Source organism: Sinocyclocheilus rhinocerous, unplaced genomic scaffold, assembly GCF_001515625.1.
Source record: "Sinocyclocheilus rhinocerous isolate Xijiao unplaced genomic scaffold, SAMN03320098_v1.1 scaffold1338, whole genome shotgun sequence".
Taxonomy (NCBI): Eukaryota; Metazoa; Chordata; class Actinopteri; order Cypriniformes; family Cyprinidae; genus Sinocyclocheilus; species Sinocyclocheilus rhinocerous.
The window spans coordinates 696129-719322 of NW_015632722.1; the positions used below are offsets into that span (position 1 = coordinate 696129).

Sequence of the window (23194 nt, forward strand, 5' to 3'; positions counted from 1 at the left end):
CAGGAAAGACTAGATTTGAACTGAAAATGAACAAAACTGTCTTACCAGCTGCAGGCAGCAGATGACCACCAGCGTGCACCTCCCGTCGCACCGACCCATGCTCTCGCGCTTGAGGCACGGCTTGGGCCCCGCGAGGCGTCGGGAGAAAGCGGAGTCCCCGGTGAGGTCCAGCGTTTTGCTTCACGGTTACTGTTCAAAGCATCAAGAAGCCCACCGGGCCGCGTGCATGCTTCGGTGCGTCGATGCTTTCGGATGGCTGCTGGTCATTCCGGATCTCCTCCGCTGAACTGTCCTAACCGAAGCGTCCTACAGCCCCGTTGCGGTTCCGAATCCACACCTTCATTCCGTACCGGGTACCAAGCGCAGACAAACCCAAAATAACACAAAGAACAGAGGAAGAGTCAGAGAGCGCGTTTAACTGGCAGAAATGAGCATCATATGATAAGCATCAGACGGAGCGCGAGCGGGGGGTGTAAGGGCGCGATTTAAGAAAATAACGCAAATGAAATCTGGAACGAGCACAAAGCGAGCCTTTGTGACTTACAGTGAGGTCCGGTATTCGTTTTTCCGAGCTGATGTGCCGTCAGGGGTCTCAGACTGGCGCTGTAGCTTGAGCAACCATCCTCCTACTCCGGCTCTTTGTCAACATCCGCACCGGGAGGGTGAGCGGAGCGGGGTTTGTGGGTGGACGCTCACCGCCCGCTCGACACAACACGAGGTGTTTTATAGAGCACAAAGAAAATCATCATGCAGCTATGGACACTCTTTTTACAACCTGCAAAAATGACTCTTTTGAAACTAATATTACATCATGATGACAAGATAAATACCTACAAACATACTACATTCGTAATCAGACTAGTTACTTTTTTATTGATTACATGATTATATATTATTCACATGGTGACATGGCATGCAGGTAAACAGGTATAATTTATTACGTTTATTTTGATTGTTGTGATTTTAAAAATATTTATTTTAATTTAATATTTTTAGGATTTCATTACGTATTAGCTTTTTATTACTTCACGAACCCCCCTGAAGTCCCTTCATGAACCCCAAGCTTTTTTACGGAATATAATGTTTAATGCAATTGATGTTGTTAATAACAATGACTATAATATATTTTCTTTCTCTTTATATTTTATATCAAAATGGTACAAGATTTTTTTAAAATCTTATTTAAAACCGTATTTAAATCAATGTGATGAACAGTTCAAACGTTATCTAAAAGTATATACTGTATGTGAAGCCCAATCTACATTGAAAAGCTGAGTTTCAAATTCTAAAAAGTCTTGTGGATTTTTATTTGAACCATTAAAATGAAATAAAAAGATAAGTGTCAAAATGAAGAAGAAATATTTTAGGCCACTAAGCTAGTTTATTACACTGATCATGAGAACTCCTTTGTAAAAAAAAAAAAAGATATTGTCAAATGTTTTTGTTTATCTTGTTATATTGCATATACTAATTATATATTATATAACTGTATATAAGTGTTACATACGTGCATATATATATATATATATTTTTTTTTTTTTTTTTTTTTTACTGGATCCAGAGAGAACTGTGGGAGACATAAAATAATGGAGTCACACATGGAGCAGAAATGGGTAAACAGTATGGGAGGAATGTGCTCCTTTTTCAATTCCAGATATGTATAATATTTTAATTTTAAAAAAAAATATATATATATATATATATATATATTTTACCAATTGGTTCTTCTGGATGGAAAACAACCTCATTCACAGACCCAGCATGACCAGGGAGCTTATAAAGGATCCTACGGGATGTTGTGTCCCAAATATACACAAACCTACAGCACAAATACATCACATTAACCTCAAACATAATCAGACTGTGCAAACACTGCATAACCCACACAAAAACACCCATACCTGTCAGCAGAACCAGCTGCAATCTTACTCCCATCAGAAGACCAAGAGCATCTGAGAAGATTCTAAAACACACACACACACACACAAAAAATAAACTTTCATTACAAAAACCTTTGGCCCGGCAGTATGAACTTCCAGCTCAGCATCAGTAATGTTCATTATAAGAATGAACTGATAATTCACCCCTGATTAAAAGTCTAACCGAAAAGAAAAAAAAACATTTGATAGCAAACACAGTGGAAATTATTCTTTAATAAACAAATAAACCATAAAATATAATCTTTTTTTTTTTGTAAATACAGAGAGAATTGTGCTTACCTTCTCAAAGTTATGGACATTTCCCTGAAAGATCTTCACACACCTCTCCTTTGGTGCAAATGGACGGATATCCCAGACACGCACTGTTCCAGACACACATAAAACATCAGCATATGTAGTAGACGTACACAGTCAGTCATGCACACATTATAACAGGTACATAATACACTACCATTTAAAAGTTTGGTGTCAGTAAAATATATACATTTATTTAGAAATTAATACTGTATTCAGCATATAAGTAACGGTTTTAAAAATGTATAAGAAATGTTTCTTAAGCACCAAATCAGCAAATCAGAATGATTTCTGAAGAACCATGTGACACTGGAGTAATGATGCTAAAAATTCTGATTTGCCATCACAGAAATAAATAACATTTTTAAATATATTAAAATATAAAAAAGTTTTTTATAGTACTGTTTTCAAACACATAAAAAAAAAATCATACTGACCCCAAACCTTTGCACACATGCATTTAGGCTTACCGCTGTTATCCATTGAGTTAGACAGAAGGTAGGACCCGTCTGCACTGAGACTCAGACCTGTCACAGAGTCTCCATGACCCTGCATACTGTAAATCAGTTTGTTCTGTCTGAGGTCCCATACCTACAACACAAAACACATACACACAGCATTAAATATATGTACAAAAACATATTCAGGCACAAGAGCCCAGACATCCGTTGCAGAGTATTTGTAGCACACAAACCTTTATGTCATTGTCGATGCCTCCTGAGATGATCTGGTCACTGGTATCATTGAATGTTACACTAAGAACCTGATATGTGTTCTGGAAAGTGTGAACAGAGGCCTTCTTCCTGATGTCCCACAGCTACAATAACACATGAACAAAGTAGTACTGAGGACAGTTCAAATTCTATCATGTTTTATCTAGACATTTCAATCAACAATAAAATGAAAAAGACTCACTGTAACAACTATCAAACATTATCATAATCCAGACATCAAAATGTATTTTATTTACTGGCTATATGCCTTTTCATACAAGACAGGACAGTAGAGATTTTTGACAGAAATGGGAATGGGTTGGGCTCACAAACCAGTTCGCATTCGAACCAATGTCCCCTTGAGCACATCAGTTTGATACAATTCATGAGCGTCACACAAACAATTTTCAGTTTCTCTTCAAACAATAAGGGCGTGCATTTTCTCTGTAAACTGAGCTGTAGCAATTGAATGGTGGTGGTGGCATAATGGTTAAAAGATCTAAGCTAATATCTGGATCTGAGGAAGGATAGAGGAAGGATACAGAAAATTGCTGAACTGCCATCAACATACTCAACCTCTTACAAAACCTCAGACAGCTCCATGACGCATTTGATGTGCTCCATGTATGTGCACTGGTCAATGTTTATGTGAATAAAAGCCTATAATAAATCAGTTGTGCCATATAAAGCAATCATTTCTGTTCTGAAGACTTGGATTAAACCACTTGATTCATATGGGTTACATTTACTGTGCATTTGTAATTTTTGAAGCATGAAAATTTTGGTTGCAAAGACTTTTACAGACCTTAATCAAGGTAGCGCCATATTTAATTTTTGACAGGAATGAAAAAAAGGCTGTGACTGATAAAAGTACAGTGTGTTCAACGGATTGTACTGTTGTTTACAACATACTGTTCAACTGACAAAACGTTTTCCGGAAAAATATTCAGTAGACAAAAACACCACTAAAAAGGGTTGTGAGTTGTGAAACTTATACTATCTAAAAGCTTTATACAGTGCGTGCCATTGTAAAGACTGTAAGTCTATCGCTCATGTTATATTCAGTATGCCATCTAACTTGATTAAGGTCTACTGGATAGACAAAAATGATGCTAGAACATTTAAAATCTCTTCATTTGTGTTAGGAAAAATGGGATTGGAATGACACGAGCATGAGTAATTAATGACAAAATGTTCATTTTTTGGGTGAACTATCCCTTTAATTTTATAGCCGTTATGTTTTAACACAACATTTAATGCTGCAGCTGCACTGCCACTATATCCTTGGCCTAATCAAAAATGTAAAAATTGTAATAGAGCTTTTTTTTTCATTAAGTCAGAGAGTTTCAAGTCTAGACTTGGTGAACTGAATTTACCTTTACAGTTCCATCATCACTGCCCGTACAGGCCAGCTGTGGGCCGCGCCGAGCCGGAAAACATGAGTTCACAAAGGACGTGTGTCCTTTCAGACGCTTCACACGCTCCCCTGTCTCACTGTCCCACACACACACCGTCTTGTCCGTACTGGCTGAAAAGAGCAGACTGGAGGACACAAACATATTAGTATGTGATAGATTGATGCATTTATAGAAGAAGAATATATAACCTACAGTATAAAATTTTAAAATGACAGTGTAAATGATGCAGAATTTTTTTTTTTGTCTTTTACACAAACGCACCTGCCATCAGTGTTATAATGAAGCTCCATCACAGCTCCACTGTGACCTTTAAGTGTTGCATAGTTTTCACAGTCTCCATATACATTCCACAGCACTACAAGAACATGGGCATTAGACACAATCACCAAAAGCAATTCAAACACACATGTGAATCATTACATCAATACTACCTACACATAAAAAATAATATATAATAATAAAATAACAAATGTCATGTGACTCACAGATGAGGCGGTCATATCCAGAGGAGGCTAACGTGGCTCCATTAGGGTGAAATTTGCAGCAGTATACTTCACCTTCATGACCAGAGAGCAGCATTATAGGAGCCTGCAGACTGGAGCTGCGTGGAGGGCCCTGACATGAACACAAATAGACACACACACACATACAGATTCATGTTTGTTTATGCAGGTGCTGTTATAAATAAATGATGATGAAACTTCCCCCCAATCATGCACCCACTAAACTTTGACTGCAGATGGCAATGTGTTTTGGAATCTAAAATCTGTTTTGAACAAATCCTTTTCGTTCGCTTCTATGCACAATATTTTTTTCATTCATTGTAGTCTCTTTTTTGCTGTTGTTAATTGTGGGCATAAAGCTTGAACTTATAGTAGAGTGTTAGAAGTTTAGTTAATTTACTTATATTTTACCAAATGTAACATTCATAAATGCAAGTTCACTTATAAAAAATAACTTTATGATTTTGTTGACTTAAGTAAGCCTGTACATAGTATTAGAGACTCTTTAAATAAGAAAGCTGTTAAGACTTTAAAAGTTTGTTAGCTTTACAAAGAATGTATTTGATATTATTTTTCCCGATTGTATTTATATTTTTGTATTATTTATTTATTTTTGTAGTTGTTTTTCTCTTTAATTTTTGTTTGCACAGACGTACAATGTTACGAATTTTAAATTAGAACGAAAGTGCATGTAACCTGTAGAAAGATTCACTGAACGAATCGTCTAGGTAAATTGATTCAAAAGATTCAAATCAGTAGGATGAACCAAAGTCCCATAAATACAAACGCTTGAGCCCCAGCTAGTCTTTTCCTTCGAATTCAGCTCAGCCTGTCAGTCTTACCGTTGTTTTTCTCTTTAATTTTTGTTTGCACAGACGTACAATGTTCGATATTTGAATTAGAACGAAAGTGCATGTAACCTGTAGAAAGATTCACTGAACGAATCGTCTAGGTAAATTGATTCAAAAGATTCAAATCAGTAGGATGAACCAAAGTCCCATAAATACAAACGCTTGAGCCCCAGCTAGTCTTTTCCTTCGAATTCAGCTCAGCCTGTCAGTCTTACCATAGCAGAGAGCTGGGACTGCGCTGCAGCCACTAGCTCTGTCCGGGGCCTCTTCACTTCGGCGGGAACGACTGCCATCTCTGCGCCGCGCTTCTTTGGCTCGATCATTGTTGAGAAAAATACTCAAAACCCGACAATAAATGAAAAACGATCAGATTCTTTTCAAATTAATGAATTTTTCGAGCCACCAACCACCACCGAGCTACACACCCTCCCTCGCCGAGTGAAACACATCCGGTAACACGAAGGCTTCTGATTGGCTGGCTCACGCACAACGCGATCTTATTGGCTACTGTTAAATCTCTGAACCGGAAGACAATGTACTGCCACTGACGGAAATCATGTTTCATCCAAACAAGGGGAATGTACTGCTCGAAATGTATTTACGTTTTGCGTTGGGATGTTTTGTAGCGTATTAAATAGTAACGTGGCTCTCGGCATTTACATTTGACCATTTTTTTATTGAATAATGATTTTTGTAATTAAAACTGCGACGATTTAACACGTGCACTTTACAGTCATCTTGTAGATTCTTTTCAAATTACGCTAAACTCTCCTAGACCTAAGAAGAAGAAAAAAACTTTCCTAGACCTGATTCGCAGTCCATCAGGTAAATTCATTGATCTTGGCATATTCTAATCTGGCATGAGATGCATTACATAAACACTAACGATGGCATCTTTAGATTTCATTTTGTTTTATGCTTCAGCATGACCAGTTAAAGAACTAGTTACAGAAAGATGGCAAACCATACGTGTACCTCTCTGTAGGTGTGATGGCAGAGGAGCGGATGAGAGAGCCAGCTGGTCTGGATGGACTGCCGCCTATGTACAGCATTCTGAAGGGAGAGGTTAGATTTAAATCCCCATATGCAGAATATAAAATCACATTGAAATGTCCTCTTATTGATTTATTCACCTTCGTGTTTTCTTATTTACTTAGGTAGTTTCTGTCACAACATATGGTGCTTTTGTTAAGATTCCAGGATACAGAAAACAAGGTAAAGTTGGAGAGTTATCATCAAGATGTGTGTTCTTATTTAAATGAAGATGAACACACACGTATTTTTGTTTATTTGTGTTTGCATTGGCAGGTCTGGTTCATAAGAGTGAGATGTCATCCTGTCGGGTGGATAACCCAGCTGAAATTGTTGATGTAGGGGAGCACGTATGGATAAAAGTAATTGGCAGAGAGGTACATTCAATTTGCATGTACGCAAATACAACAATATCAATGTCATTTTATACTGTTACCAACATATTTTCATTGCATATACTAAAAGTTAAATTTATGCTGTGATTTTACATGCAGCACTGATTAAACATCGGTTTAGTGTTCTTATAATTCGGATACAGTATTTTAATTATGCTTTTTGATTTCCATCCACTATCAGATGAAAGATGATAAAGTAAAACTGTCCTTCTCTATGAAATCTGTCAATCAAGGCACTGGGCGGGACTTAGACCCCAACAATGTTATGGCAGAGTAAGTGGTTTTATGGTACATGAGTGCTTTGTTTGAGCAAACCAAACCTTGTACTTATAGGAGGTTAAGTATGGTAATTCATAATCATACCAAATTGTGCATGCATAAATATTCACACAGACAGGACGAACGTCGCCGGAGACAGTTTAGAGATCATACTGAGCAGAAGATCACGCTGGAGGCTGTGCTCAACACCACATGCAAAAAGTGTGGCTGCAGAGGTATGAACCTCCAGGTTATGTCAATCTGACCCAATTCCAGTGTACGCTAGACTTTTGACCCTATTTTGTCCTAGTTTAACATTTTTATCTTAAACTCAACCCTAATGCTATTTCAACAAGATTCAGCCAAATTAAAAACATAAGTCATGTTTTTCTTCAGTACCTTGACTTAAGTACATGTTTTGGTAAAATAAAGAAAATCTACTGAAAAACAACTCTAACTTAGAAAATACGAAGGACAGTGCTAGTCTTTGTGACTTTATTATATAAAAAAAAATGCTGATTGTCATTTCAGTAGTTACACTGCCATTTAAAAGTTTGGGGTCAGATTTTTAAAATGTTTTTGAAAGAAGTCTTATGTTCACCAAGGCTGCATTTCTTTGATAAAATAATACGGTAAAATTGTGAAATATTATTTAAATAACTTCTATTTTAATAAATTTTAAAATGTAATTTATTCCTTTGACAAAGCTGAATTTTCAGCTTTACTCCAGTCTTCAGTGCCACATAATCCTTCAGAAATCATTCTAATATGCTGATTTGGTGCTCAAGAAATATTTCTTAATACTATTAATGTTGAAAACAGTTGTGCTGCTTAATATTTTTGTGGAAATTGAGATACATTGAGTGTCAATTTTAGATCTCACATTCATTGTCTTTATTTGCAGATTGTACTTTTAATCCCTGAACATCTGTTATGGCAGTGTTTAAATCATAAATAATGACTTGTATGTCTGTTTGTATGTAAGGTCACTTTGCAAAGGATTGCTTCTCCCAGCCTGGACTGCAGTACAGTTTAGTGCCAGAAGAAGAGGAGGAGCCGCCGCCGCCGGCCAGTCAGCAAACCCAGTCAGAGCCCCAGAAACGTAAAAAGGTACAGACACACCTCTTTGACAGCAGAATTATTGCACCAGATGACATGATGCCTGTAAGCGGTTGTGTAACCCTGCTCTTGTTTTACTTGTTGCCAACTTTTGCAATAGTTCCTTGTTGCAGACTTTTTGATCTGCCTTCCATTTGCATGCTCATGACGCCCCTTTGCATTTTTCCTGCAGGAAAAGAAGGCAAAGAAAGAAAAGAAGAAAAAGAAAGAGAAGAAAAGAGACAACTCTTCATCTGATAGCTGCGATGAAGACACCAAACGGCCAAGGCATTCACACACACATTCAGAAAAGAAGAAAAAACACAAGAAACACAAACACAAGACAAAGTGATCATTTTGGTTTGCGAAATAGTTGTGATATGCATGTACAAGCTTGTGCAAGAACAGGTTTTTTTTTTTGCATGTACATCAAGATTAAATCTATCTAAATGATTTCGCAATGTATTTTTTGTTAATATTGTTTGGCCATTAAATGTTACTGGCTTCATGTGTGAAGGTTAAAAAGTTCACTGCACAACCTCCAAATGGCCTTTCACCCAGAAACACACAGACACAAGATCCAGTTGCTTGATTAGAACACATGCGCGTTACCCAGCAGACACTGGAACATGCTTAAATTAGAAAGACCTCACGGAATTATAACAGTGTGTTACACTAAGTCCTGTTAAACAACAAAAACACACATGGCACTGGAGTGCATGATGTAAATGTTGACAATAAATTGCACAAGGTCAATTTGGAGCAAATGTCATTTATTGTAGACCAAAGGCATATGCCATAACACTGACTGAAGAAGCATATCACACACCCAGTATATGAGCTCTAATACAGACATCTGGAGGTATGAAGTTGGAATTTTATTCAGTGTTTGAGGAACGGTGCAAATGAAACAGAAGAACACCACAGAAAATCCATTGGAAATGTACATAACCATTGATGAGGATGGGTTGTGACTGAGGTTTCCCTTTATTCCCCCTTTACATAGTGTCGTGTGGATACAACGTCACCAAGCGTCAATGTCTGTTAATAAAAGAGAGGTTGGCCTGTTGATGTACATTCATTCAGTCAAACACCCATAAATATTGGCAAAAGTAATTACTTTAAATTGCTTTTGCTGACTTTTCTTATAATTCTGTTCCCAGCCAAAAGAGGCACTCGCTGTAAGTAAACAATACTGACCAGTGTGAGGCTGTTGTCACTGACATCTCGGACCAGGGTCGTTCAGTGCCACATAATCCTTCAGAAATCATTCTAATATGCTGATTTGGTGCTCAAGAAATATTTCTTAATACTATTAATGTTGAAAACAGTTGTGCTGCTTAATATTTTTGTGGAAATTGAGATACATTGAGTGTCAATTTTAGATCTCACATTCATTGTCTTTATTTGCAGATTGTACTTTTAATCCCTGAACATCTGTTATGGCAGTGTTTAAGTCATAAATAATGACTTGTATGTCTGTTTGTATGTAAGGTCACTTTGCAAAGGATTGCTTCTCCCAGCCTGGACTGCAGTACAGTTTAGTGCCAGAAGAAGAGGAGGAGCCGCCGCCGCCGGCCAGTCAGCAAACCCAGTCAGAGCCCCAGAAACGTAAAAAGGTACAGACACACCTCTTTGACAGCAGAATTATTGCACCAGATGACATGATGCCTGTAAGCGGTTGTGTAACCCTGCTCTTGTTTTACTTGTTGCCAACTTTTGCAATAGTTCCTTGTTGCAGACTTTTTGATCTGCCTTCCATTTGCATGCTCATGACGCCCCTTTGCATTTTTCCTGCAGGAAAAGAAGGCAAAGAAAGAAAAGAAGAAAAAGAAAGAGAAGAAAAGAGACAACTCTTCATCTGATAGCTGCGATGAAGACACCAAACGGCCAAGGCATTCACACACACATTCAGAAAAGAAGAAAAAACACAAGAAACACAAACACAAGACAAAGTGATCATTTTGGTTTGCGAAATAGTTGTGATATGCATGTACAAGCTTGTGCAAGAACAGGTTTTTTTTTTTGCATGTACATCAAGATTAAATCTATCTAAATGATTTTGCAATGTATTTTTTGTTAATATTGTTTGGCCATTAAATGTTACTGGCTTCATGTGTGAAGGTTAAAAAGTTCACTGCACAACCTCCAAATGGCCTTTCACCCAGAAACACACAGACACAAGATCCAGTTGCTTGATTAGAACACATGCGCGTTACCCAGCAGACACTGGAACATGCTTAAATTAGAAAGACCTCACGGAATTATAACAGTGTGTTACACTAAGTCCTGTTAAACAACAAAAACACACATGGCACTGGAGTGCATGATGTAAATGTTGACAATAAATTGCACAAGGTCAATTTGGAGCAAATGTCATTTATTGTAGACCAAAGGCATATGCCATAACACTGACTGAAGAAGCATATCACACACCCAGTATATGAGCTCTAATACAGACATCTGGAGGTATGAAGTTGGAATTTTATTCAGTGTTTGAGGAACGGTGCAAATGAAACAGAAGAACACCACAGAAAATCCATTGGAAATGTACATAACCATTGATGAGGATGGGTTGTGACTGAGGTTTCCCTTTATTCCCCCTTTACATAGTGTCGTGTGGATACAACGTCACCAAGCGTCAATGTCTGTTAATAAAAGAGAGGTTGGCCTGTTGATGTACATTCATTCAGTCAAACACCCATAAATATTGGCAAAAGTAATTACTTTAAATTGCTTTTGCTGACTTTTCTTATAATTCTGTTCCCAGCCAAAAGAGGCACTCGCTGTAAGTAAACAATACTGACCAGTGTGAGGCTGTTGTCACTGACATCTCGGACCAGGGTCGTCTCTTTACCGTCCCATTTCTGAACATGAACCAATTTGCCTCCATCTACAGTTACCACAGACTGATGGACAAACAGAAGCAGCAGGGTAAAGATCAAAAGACAAACCGTTCTTAATTGGAAAACTGTCTCATTTTTACTCTTGCTACCCAGGAGCAGCGATGAGTGGCGTTTCTATGCTTACATTAATGACTGACCCGATGAATGTCATGGGATAGGTCAATCTCCCACAGGGGCTTCATAGAAACCCTTGTATCCCACCAACAAGACCCTATTGTGTTATTCAAGATGAGCTTGCATGTCTTTCACCCAATTCACAATGTGTCAGTCATGAAATTCTACGTGCCTTTAGAAATCTCAAAGCACGTGACTACTGAAAGTGGGACTAATGTGTGCTCTGTGCACTGCACATTGAGATTTTATTACCTTGACTTTACGGTCATCTGCAGTGGTCTCGTCAAATTCTTCTCCCAGTTTGAAACTGATTTCTGTGGTTTTGAAAGTGCTGACGGTCTTAAGTGTGATGACGTCGCCCTCCAAGGAAATTATGGTTGTGGGCTTGGTCATACTGCCAACCTGACGCGTGGCAAAGCCCACGCCTGATAAATAAACACAACACAAACACTTTATAAAAGGTATGAAGTCATTTCAACAATCCACATGCAGAGAAATTCACATGGACAGCATCAAGAGCCAATGATCATTTTAAAGACTGGTCTGTACTGTAAAGAAGTTAAATATTAATATTAAGTATAATTAATTATTTAATTAATTTTAATTGTACAAATTTGAAACATTTCTAAGGGTTTAATTAAATAAAGCCCCTAAATATAAAATATTTTAAATAATAATAATTTTAAAAAAATCTAAAGAATTTTACTAAGTAAAGTTTAAATATGAAATATATTTCCTAATAATTTTAAAATGAAAAATAATTCTAAAGGGACCGCCATTTATCAGAGAAAATGCAAAAGAAGAACGAGCATCTGCATAGCTTAAGGGCAGAATAGTAATTATTAAAGATTGCATATATATTCAGAGGTTAGTCACGAATGAACAAATGTCTGCAAATAACCAAACTCTGGAACGGTCAAAATGGTCAAATCAGCACACGTGCAGTTTTGGATGAATGCAGCAATTACTATTGATTTGTTCAGCAAATACTGTGAGGGAGTATGTGTGCAAATGCAGACGGGGCAGACTCTTCTTTGACCACAGATAAAGAGCAGAAAATCAGGGCTCATTGCAGTTCGCTGAAGAGCAGTGAATTTGAAAGCGGTTGGTCGAAAGAAAAAAAACACCCACTTTGTCTCACCCACACTTGCCTCCCTCCTTCCCTCTATCTCCATAGAGTTGCACTCTGATTGATTTTTTCCCCCCCTCATCTTCCACTCTTAAGCTACAGGTCACTCAACACTACTTCAAAATCACAAATACTACACAACTGGCCAAAAAATGGCTGGCAAGCATCTAAGACACATTTCCATATGATTGTGTAAAAAACATCAAGGTCACGATATAGTTCAAGTTCTTTAGGCAGTATGTACCTTTTTTTTCTCAAAAACAAGTTGGCAAAATAAAGGGCTCATTGTATTTTATACAAGAGAACCGCAGTAGCTCTACAGTCACTCTACACTACAGCATGAATCTGGTTGTGTGTGAGAAAGCACGTGTGTGAGGTTCATCGAAGGAGACCCTCCTTGCACCACATGCACTCCATCTTAAACACACCCATGCACACATAGTAGCACAGATGCACCTGCACAATAAATGCTCCTCAGATCACATTTCCCACTCTGAAGCTATCAGAAACACACACCCAAATTACATGTGCTTACTTGCATCAAAAGGCACACCCTATGTTTAGCAGTAAAGCAATACACACTGCATACATCTACACCATTCACCCCCTCCTTACTCACCGAGGGCTTTCATGTAGTCATCGAAATTTTTGCTCTCCTTTAAGTTCCATGTGCCAACAAAAACGTCTGCCATGTTTAGAGCTGAGTGAGAGAACAAGAGCAACGAATGAGAGTGAAAAAGAAAGAGAGAGTGAGAGAGGAGGGTAAGACAGCACCACTGAGCTCCTGCAATCTTACTGGCTGATTTATAACTGCTGTTTGTGATGTCATCACTACAAGCCTGGGGGGTGGATGAGGGAGGAGCAATGCCTGGAGAGGAGAGTAGAGATGACAGACGGGCGGCAGGGGGGTCGGAGAGATGGGGAGTTGGGAATTGTAGGAGAATCAATTATGAAAGATAGAATAATGAAAGATAAGGAAGTCAAGGGACTGCAAAATCGATGCGACGTGCGAAAACATTTCACTTTCTTTCGAGTTTCCATATGAATTTGACTTTAAAAATGTCTGCTAAATGAATAAATGTAAATGTATTGGTCCAAAATTGGCTCCCAATTTGGACGCTCAAGAAAGACTTGATTTGGGATGGACTTATATTAAAATTATGGCTGATACAGATAAGCCAAAAATTATGTTAAAAAACAATAAATGGCTGATATTAAAATTCTATACTATTTGTCTCATTAAATTAAAAATAAAAAACTAAAATATTTTTAAATACTACAAGTACATTTAAACATCACAGCATTATAATATACAAATTTAAAAACGATGTTCATTTTGAGATTTGCTAAAGATGATAATTAATAGCATTGTTCAATTGTTAATGTTTTAAAAAATTACTTTAAGTGAAAGCAAAGATAATCTAAATGTAAGAATGGGGCAAATGAGCATGCACTAAATATCCACCATCGACCCATACACAGAAAAAATTGTGTTTTCACTCAGAAATTGCTATTAAATTTCATAAACAAACAATTATAAAGAAATTGCAAGTCACAGACTGCATTAAATGTGAATACTAATGAAGTACATTTTTTATGTAAAATGTACTCCAATAATCGTTTTTACAGTCTAATGTTTACTTTAAAAAATGTATAGAAAATAAAATATCTAACTTTACTTTTCTGAGTCAGTATCTACAATTACTTTTTATCAAATGGTCTGAAGTTGATTTTAAGTGAATGTATAACGTCAGTTCCCCTTCCATTTTGATCAACAAGTAAATTTTGTCACTGAAAAACTTAAAAGTCTTCTTTTTTTTTTTTTTTTTGAAATATGTGCTACAGTTGTTAAAAAAAAGTCATTTTGTTTGATATTTTGTTCTTAACATTTAGTCATTTAGCAGATGCTTTTTATCAAAAGTGACTTACAATTGAGGAACATTCTAAGCGTTATTTAATGCATTGATTCATTTTAAGTGTGGCTTAGAGAGCAAGAAAGGGAGAGAGTGAGAGCGCAGTGTGGAGGGGGGAAGGAATGATAGATATGGGGCCAGGGTCAGGCCATATTCTTTTCTCTCTCGCTTTGTGTCTCTTTCTTTTACAAGTCACTGAGGACAAGGCCTTATGTCGGAGGACTCTTTCTTCCCACCCTCTACACTCTTGGCTGTTCAGCTCAGTAAGAGGCAGTGAAGATCTAGCTGTATCAGCTGCTGTTTGTACAATAATCACCAAAACATTGCACCAGTAACACTAAACCTCTTCCCCAGCCCATCCTTTGAGAAGCAAGGCTGAATTTACAAGTGTTTGTAAGTGAGGCCGCACAGTCTGAAACAGACGATTGTTTCAGCAAGTAGGCTATGTGTGGAACAGTTTTTCCACAAACAACTGCGGGAAGGATCTGAATACCAAGATTGCACACAATAAGGTCTGGGGTTAATGCTGAACTCTTGAATTTTTTATAGTTTGTATGTAACGTTAAGTTGAAGATTGTTATCAGAAAGCAGCTGTTTTATAGTTCATGAACATTAGACAACTGGTGTAGGTTCTTTTGATCAATAACAGCTTTTTACTAAAAGTATTACAAATTGTTATCAATGAAATAAAGTAAAAAAATATATATATTAGATGAAAAACTTAAACTTCCAAAAACATAAAAGAAAATTAGAAATCATGCAACTAAAATAAATACACTGCAGCTGAACTACTACAATGACTAAAATTAAAACTGAAAAAAATAAAGCTACATTGACATATTAAAAAAAAAATATACAAAAGCACATAACAAAATTACTAAAAGCATAAATTTAAATGAAAACTGCAAATATAAAAATAAAAGATAATTCTAAATATTAATGAATACTATAATAGTGTATAAAAAAATCTAAATTAACACTGTAAGTGACTAGACAAACTATATGTCACTAGCAACTACCTCTACAATCTATAAAACCCAGTTCATTTCCTTGTTTTATTTGGAGGAAACGTTCCAGGATTTCCCTGTTTGTACTCATCATTCCCCTGTGGGAACATGATGTGAAACATTCACACATCCTTTGAAATATGCACCTGTTTGAGCATGTACAAATACGCACAGACACACACCCTTCTCTTTGTCACTTCTCACAGATATTTATATTTATACTTGATTATCTTTTCAGCTATTATACCATACCATATATCTAATCTGCAGATTATTATCAACTGACGTTGATCAATTACTGCTGAATTGTATTATAAATGCAAGATCTCTCATAAATTGCAGGTATTGCAGGTGTGTCAGTATTGACAGCATTCAGATGGTTTCTGAGTTTTGTAGTGTTTGTGGTTGTTATGTAAATAAATATTAGACTGAAGTGGCAAATCAAAGACATTTTGCACTTCACTGACAGTTACTAGTACTCTATTCCTGCTCTCACAAGTTTTTGCTGTTGACTTTGGAAGCTTGTATTATCCATGTAAACCAAATGATGTAAAATATAGGCCAGTTCTCTCAAAAGGACTGATGATATAACCTTATGTGTTGTATAACGCCACTTCTGGAATTATTTATAATATGCAGGTTTTCACCTTTATACACTTGGTATTTGAACACACACTCATAGACTGAGTGGACTGTCACTATGTCTAACCCAACACAAATGTGTGACTAAACACGGTATGCAGAGTTCATGTGTTTTGACATTTGACATAAACAGGTGGTGGAGAGAAACAGGGGAAGAGAGAGAGAGAGAGAGAGAGCAGTTTTAGAATGGTGATATGTCAACCTTCTTTTAAAACACACAAAACACAGATCATGAAAACAAGGTAAACATAGTCCAAGTCACAAAACAGGTCACAAATCCAAGCTCTTTTACTAAATACCTACATATCTTGTTGGCATGTCTGTTAGATTTTGGTCAGCAGCATTTAAAATCATTGAGTCGCGAATTCAACATGGAGGTCAACTAATTGTTAATAACTAATTTTAGTAAATAATAAAAATTAGCATAAAGCTAAATGCAATATTATGTTAATAATGCGCGAATCAGTCAATGACTCTTTAGTGGTCCACGTTTTATAAGATCCATCAAGGTTCGTCTCGCGCATCGTAAATGTCGTGTGGTGCACTTAGCACAATTAGCTAACCATCTACTATCTTTTTAAACAGAACAGGGTTTTATTATAAATATGTGCAGTGTAAATCTATAATAACGTGATACAAAATTATAGTACTCACGTTTTGTAGTAGCCTACTGTCCGATACTGAACGGAAATCGCTGTTGCTATGGTTACCGCTGCAGGCGACCTCGACTTTTGTATCTGTTTACATGACGTTCTGCTAAATGTTTCATTATTCTTCTCATATTAAAATACAAATTAAATTCTTACAAGTATGCCTAAAGAATGGAAGCCATTTCCGCCACTGAGTTTTTTTTTTTTTAAAGGTAATTGCGAAGGTAATTCTGAGTTTGTTTGTTTGTTCTCAGAATTGTGAGATATAAACTAGCAATTCTGAGAACATATCGGTCTTTTTCCCCCTCAGAACTGGACTTTATATCTAGGAATTCTGAGGAAAAAGTCAGAATTGCGAGATGTAAACTGGCAATTGCGAGAAAAAAAAGTCAGAATTGTGAGAGAAAAAGTCGCAATTACATTTTTTTATTTTGTATTCAGTGGCAGAAACTGGCTTTCATACCTAAGTGAATGTCCAGGGACGTAGTTTGCCGGGGGGGTGCCCATGTACAATAACCAAAAGTAGCAAGTACAACCACCCATCCCCCCATGACCATCTTTAAACTACTCATGACCACCTTTACCAGAAAAATTTATCACGTTTTATTGTAGGCTTATTTATTGTGATACATTTTGTTGAACTTCTTGTAGAATTTATACTAGATAATCTGTCAAGGGAAAAGATTTTCCCCTATAGATTTATATTACAACTGTGGCATGTTGTAGCTGTTGTTTCTAAATGTGCAGGCTGTTGTTTTTTCATAACCAATGCTATATAGATTATAAAAATAAAAAAATTTAAAGTCATTATTGGCCTGCAATGATTAATAGGCTAGCCTTATTATAACAAATGCTGTTAAGAACTATGGTACATTTTCATAAGAGCAAGCACAAGTCAGAATCGAGAGCCATGTGTAAAATGGGTTCTAATGATGAGTGATGGAAAAATCTGGCCTTCACATATTCCAAGAGATGTTAAGTTAGATTGACTTCCCAAGGCATGTTGAATTAGAACATTCTGTCAAACTATAGCCTATATAAGTGCCTAGAAATAATAGAAAATACATTATATATCCCATGTAAACAAATAATTGTTAACTAGGCTATTAATTTATTGCAGTTGTTATCAACCAACTTTGCATGTGTGCAATGATAACACAAAAGACCATTTAAAAAAAATAAACATATAAGCAAACAAACAAATAAATGATCCTTATGAAGGAGCATGACCCGGGACTCCACTAAACTGATTTCCCCCGCTACCCTCTAACACACAGTGCCCTCTCTGGACATGTGCATTCAACCCAGATGCCCATGTACAGCTGTCCACACACAGCAAGGGCCAGCACAGCCATCCAAGCGGAAACATACACACAAAGCAGCTCTGCTGTGTTAACAGTAACCATGACAATACAACCATACTGAGAGACCTGCAAACACAAAGTGGAAAGTCTTGAGAAGTTTACAATAATTATAGGCCTGCCTAAACCAAAATAAGGAAGGCAACGAATAAAGGGGGTAGGGTGGAATGTATATTAGGCAGAGAATGTGTGCAGAAAAAAGGATGGAAACAGCTGATTGGCTGATTTATTGAATTCAATATAATTAATTTATTTCATTAAATCTTTCACTAGTAAAGGCAATCACTAAAATATTCACAAACAGATGTTAAGTTATGATCAACATCATATTCACATCACTTAAAATGTGCCAGAAATGTCAATAAAATATGTATTATAACTAAATTTAGACTACATGCTATGCAATAGGCTAATATTAATTAAAGAATAATACATTTAATTTTAGAAGACAAAATGCTTTTATTTTAATGTATATATATATGAAGAGTTCAGATGCAAAAGCCTTTAAGTGCCGTCTGAAATTTTCTTGAGCACGAGCATATTTCCTCAGTGAATGCAGTTATTTCACTTTAATGGCAATGAAAAGAACTATTCATTGTCATTAAAGTGAAACTCTTCATGTATATATATATATATAGCCTATATATAATCCATGGGCGTGTAGGCTATAGGTTTTTGCTATATTTTGTTTGGGTCCTCACTGATACAGCGAAACATGACGAAAACCCTTCTAATATATTCAAACAAACCTTGTGCGTGTGTGTGTGTGTTTCAGTTCTCTTTGGGTTACCGGGGAGACGCTCATGCAGCAGGATGCTGAGTATCCGGTAACGCGCTCGTAGCTTTTCCAAAAGATGCGGTTTCGCGATATCCCCATGTTACCTCATGTCTGATAGACGCTGACTGAGTATTGGCTGGGTGCGCATTGTCCGGTTCAAAGCTTTAAATTCAGCGCCGGTTTTTTTTTTATTGTTTTTTTTTTTTTTACTTTCATCCTAAGACACATTGACAAGTTTCTTAAGAGGTGCGCGTTGATTTAATCATGGCTACAGAATTTTTAAAAATTTTGTAAACCCGCCGGACATATCTGGGACAGTATGGATACTGCATCAGACTCATGGGTTTATATCTGCACAAATACTGAAGATACTGTGAGCAGTGAAACAGAATGACACCGGCGTGGAACCAGCGACCGGGGCGAGAGCCACCGAGACCCAGATGGGGACTGACGGGTGAGTTGAAATGATTAATAAATAAATACGTTAAATGAAATGGGGCAGTGCTGTAAAAGTTTAACTAGGACAATTAACTAGTCTACATTTGAAGAATATCCAGACTTTTCCCCGTAACGATTATCCTAGGTTATTTCGCTATTATTCTGAGCCATTAAATTTATCCTGACAATGAATAAACAAAATAAACAATAATAATATTTAATAATTTTAATACGTCATCATTAATAAATGTCTTTTTTCAAAACATAAAAAGACATTTTCACAAATCAAAATTAAATTAAAAACTCCTTTCAATAGGGCTTGGTGCAAAGTAACAAGAACATAAATTGGGTTTACTAATTAATATACACAGTTCTAACAACAGTTCTTTCAAAAAACTTTCTAAGTACTGACTTAAAAGTGAAACTGCATCTTTGACTTTTGGTGTTCAATTTCTTAAAGGCTCCTGACCTGCATCCTTCCACTTAAAGACGTATACGTTTAGGGAGTACAAAGAAAGAAAGAAAGAAAGAAAGAAAGAAAAACAAGCTGCGTCCAGAGTAAAGTGATCTGGCACGATCAGATTTGATCCTTTTCCGTTACCCCTGGAGCATGAGGTGCAATTTGAGAATCTGCATGTCTCGGCATTGCTCCTCAATACACACCTGCTCTTAATTATTAATGTTGCACACTTCCTCTTTAATTCGCCTGTATAAGCATATTTTCTTTCCAAAATCAGATTTTTTTCCCCCTCCAAAATCTGCAGTTTTGTGTGCTGCACTCTTGATGAACAAAGCATATCTTTGGACATGTTCCTCTTCTAACAAAAAACATAACAAATTGTATCGTCTCAGTTTACATGTTTATGTGTTCCAGATCAAAGGATTAAACTGCCAAAGTGCCCAAATGCTGCCTCTCGGCAACCTCTTCCATCTTACCTGCACAGATCAAGACCCCGAAGGCCTCCCACAGACTTTGGGCCTTCAGAAAGCCCTGTGTGTCACTGGGAGGAAGCAGGAGTTCCCAGGGTGAGCGGCTACCACGCCAGACACGCAGAATCAAGCCCAGTGCGCCCACGAATCATGACCGTGGTGCGGCCGTGCGGACAGGAGAGCGTGCGGAAGATCTCGTTGCTGTTAAACCGCCGTGCTGTGCAGACTTTTGAGCAGCTAATGGCAGATGTGTCCGAGGCGCTTGGCTTCCCCTGCTGGAACAACGCTCGAATACGACGACTCTTTAGCCCTGCTGGGAAAGAAATCCACAGCCTAGCCGACTTCTTCCGCTTTGACCATGCGTTCCTGGCCTTTGGGAACAGCCGACCGTCTCTTGATGAGGTACATGCAGCACTAGATGAGTTATATCCGGAAAACCCTGGCCATTGCGAACATCTGCTGAGGGTATGGGAGCGTATCCTGAGACCCAAGGCCACTAAGGCAGATAGTGGTTTCCATGATGACGACGCCGGAGCCGAGATTTCCTTACCTACAGTACATGATCAACAGGTAAACCAACCAGTTGTCAACAACTTACAGCCTGTTGGAAGGCAAAAAGAAAAGGTGAAGAGAGAAAGGCAGAGAGAACTATGGAGGAGGAGAGGTGACCTGCAGAAAGAAGATGAGAAGAAGATAAAGAAGGAAGAAGGAAAGAGAGAAGCTGTTTACTGCCGGAGTTGTCGAGGATGCGGCCCTCCTATACCTCCAATCAGTAGCAGTCGATGTTCTCAATCGGACAGGCCAAATAACCACAGTAATAAAAATACTTCATCTCAGAATAACATGGAAAAAACACAACAAAGATCATTGAAAGCAGAAGAGCATGTTGCCAATACAAAATCAAGCCCAACTGTTCCTCAAAACTGGGATAAAGATAATTTGGTGACAATTACTGAGCAGGACATTAATAAGCAGGAAACAGTTGAACAGAAAGACTTACAGAGTAGCATATTACCTGATGGTGCCGAAGTGTCGCTGGAGGACATTGAGCGCTGCTATGACATGGGCCGGGTGGTAGGAGATGGGAACTTTGCGGTGGTCAGGGAGTGCAGGGTGAGAGGCCTGGCTGAAACATTCGCTATGAAGATTGTGGACAACGCAAAGCTGCAGGGACGTGGTAACATGATTCAGAATGAGATCGCTCTGCTGTGTAGTCTGGAACATCCTCGCCTCATACAGCTGTTTCGTTCTCATCACACGGACACCCATGTTTACCTGCTGATGGAGCTGGTGACTGGTGGAGACTTGTTTGATGCTATCACTCAGAGCGGCAGGTTTACTGACCCAAGTGCTGCATGCATGATCAGAGACATCAGTCAGGCTCTGGAATACATCCACAGCAAGAGCATCGCACACCGAGACATCAAACCTGAAAACCTACTGGTAAGAGATAAGAGTTACTCAAGATCAGTGTTATTTTTTTTTTTTGGCATTTTTATTTTGATAGGACAATATAGCAGTGACAGGAAGCAAGTAGGAGAGAGAGAGGGGGGCAGGATCGGGAAAGGTCCACGAGCTGGGACTCGAACTCGGGACGCCCGGAGCGCAAGGGCACTATATGTCAGCGCACTGCCCACAAGGCTATAAAATCAGCGTTATTTTAGTGTTATTTATATACTATTATAATATTTAATATTTTGAATTAGCTTTTTTTTATATTTTCTGTTTTGGTTTTTTAATTTGAGTAATTTTGTTATGTGTTTGTCCATTGTAATAATTTATTTATTAAAAAAAATTGGTGTAGGTGTAGGATTTTCTTTGAAACAATTTTCAGTCAGAAATTGCTATGATTTTACAGTTTGAAATTTTGAAATAGAAAGACTGAAATAGTTTTTTGTTTGTAAAACACTCCAATAATCTTGAATTTTTTTAATTTTGAAAAATAATTTTACAGTGCACATATGGATTTATTTAATTTTTATTTAAATTATTTTAGTAACTTTTTTTGTAATTTTAGTACTTCATCATAAAATCAACTTTCAGTTAATTGCAACATTTCTCATTTTAGTTTTTAAGATTACATTTTTCTCCAGTTATTTAGATTTGATTTTATTTCAGCTTTATTTCAGTTACTGAAAATGATTTTTAATCGTTTTAGTTTTAACATTGCTTAACACTATAACACTGCTCAAACATTATTTCATGTTTAACTACCAATAATTTTAACTACATTTTAGGTACAGCGGCATGGCAATGGAAGTTTGAATCTGAAGTTGGCTGATTTTGGATTAGCCATGGTGGTAACAGAGCCAGTGTTCACAGTCTGTGGCACACCTACATATGTTGCTCCAGAGATACTTGCTGAGACAGGTAGGATCTGTACTTATTTAGAATAGCTGGGACTGGTTGGACACAGAAAACCTGAGCTACAGCTCTGTCCTAATCCTCAAACAAGTACTTTGAGGTTTAAAATGATTAGTAACATGATCTGACACACTAACATCTGACATGATATTTCAAATGTTCAGCTATGCATATGTACATGCCTATGTATGAACAGGTTACGGTGTTGGAGTAGATGTTTGGGCAATGGGTGTCATACTGTTTGTGCTGCTGGGTGGGTTTCCTCCATTCCGCAGTCCAGATCGTAATCAAGAGGAGCTATTCCGTCTCATCCAGAAAGGAGAAGTCCACTTTCTGTCCCCTTACTGGGATAATGTATCTGAGGGTGAGATACTGAACTCCAGCATTTGACCCCCATACAAATAAAGTGATTTAAAGGGGTCATATGATGCTGCTAAAAAGAACATTATTTTGTGTATTT

At 37.4% G+C, this 23194-nt stretch overlaps 5 protein-coding genes and 2 long non-coding RNA genes across 7 annotated transcripts in view; 3 read left to right on the forward strand and 4 right to left on the reverse strand.

Annotated features, from left to right (window-relative positions):
• The window catches only part of LOC107742874 (sodium/potassium transporting ATPase interacting 1), a 5906-nt gene extending 5118 nt beyond the window's left edge, over positions 1-788 (reverse strand). Inside the window, exons 1-2 of the mRNA XM_016555947.1 lie at positions 545-788; positions 46-337 (exon numbers count right to left, since the gene is read on the reverse strand). Of these exons, the coding sequence (XP_016411433.1) occupies positions 46-99 (54 nt within the window). The 5' untranslated portion in view covers positions 100-337; positions 545-788. The remainder of the gene's footprint in view (positions 1-45; positions 338-544) is intronic.
• Positions 593-6108, reverse strand: LOC107742865 (small nuclear ribonucleoprotein 40 (U5)). Its single transcript, XM_016555938.1, has 11 exons — positions 5935-6108; positions 4851-4980; positions 4627-4720; positions 4324-4489; positions 2929-3051; positions 2705-2825; positions 2220-2302; positions 1902-1963; positions 1716-1819; positions 1553-1567; positions 593-702 (listed from the first exon to the last, which is right to left on the reverse strand). The coding sequence occupies exons 1-11, from the start codon at positions 6040-6042 to the stop codon at positions 593-595; spliced, it is 1116 nt and encodes a 371-aa protein (XP_016411424.1). The 5' UTR covers positions 6043-6108.
• Positions 6109-6241: 133 nt separating this feature from the next.
• LOC107742843 (nucleolar protein of 40 kDa-like) lies at positions 6242-9172 on the forward strand. Its single transcript, XM_016555904.1, has 8 exons — positions 6242-6544; positions 6705-6784; positions 6877-6934; positions 7028-7128; positions 7328-7419; positions 7540-7640; positions 8390-8514; positions 8696-9172. The coding sequence occupies exons 2-8, from the start codon at positions 6710-6712 to the stop codon at positions 8852-8854; spliced, it is 711 nt and encodes a 236-aa protein (XP_016411390.1). The 5' UTR covers positions 6242-6544; positions 6705-6709; the 3' UTR covers positions 8855-9172.
• An 86-nt stretch (positions 9173-9258) lies between these two features.
• LOC107742845 (uncharacterized) lies at positions 9259-9750 on the reverse strand. Its single transcript, XR_001640345.1, has 2 exons — positions 9703-9750; positions 9259-9543 (listed from the first exon to the last, which is right to left on the reverse strand). It is a non-coding gene; the product is annotated as an uncharacterized LOC107742845 (long non-coding RNA).
• A 96-nt stretch (positions 9751-9846) lies between these two features.
• On the forward strand, positions 9847-10412 carry LOC107742846 (uncharacterized). The gene is made up of 2 exons (XR_001640346.1): positions 9847-10121; positions 10303-10412. It is a non-coding gene; the product is annotated as an uncharacterized LOC107742846 (long non-coding RNA).
• A 453-nt stretch (positions 10413-10865) lies between these two features.
• LOC107742844 (fatty acid-binding protein, heart-like) lies at positions 10866-13433 on the reverse strand. The gene is made up of 4 exons (XM_016555905.1): positions 13271-13433; positions 11775-11947; positions 11310-11411; positions 10866-11150 (listed from the first exon to the last, which is right to left on the reverse strand). The coding sequence occupies exons 1-4, from the start codon at positions 13341-13343 to the stop codon at positions 11097-11099; spliced, it is 402 nt and encodes a 133-aa protein (XP_016411391.1). The 5' UTR covers positions 13344-13433; the 3' UTR covers positions 10866-11096.
• A 5821-nt stretch (positions 13434-19254) lies between these two features.
• LOC107742867 (serine/threonine-protein kinase DCLK3-like) lies at positions 19255-23124 on the forward strand. The gene is made up of 4 exons (XM_016555939.1): positions 19255-19456; positions 20315-21813; positions 22608-22740; positions 22931-23124. The coding sequence occupies exons 1-4, from the start codon at positions 19393-19395 to the stop codon at positions 23122-23124; spliced, it is 1890 nt and encodes a 629-aa protein (XP_016411425.1). The 5' UTR covers positions 19255-19392.
• The last annotated feature ends 70 nt before the right edge of the window (positions 23125-23194 follow it).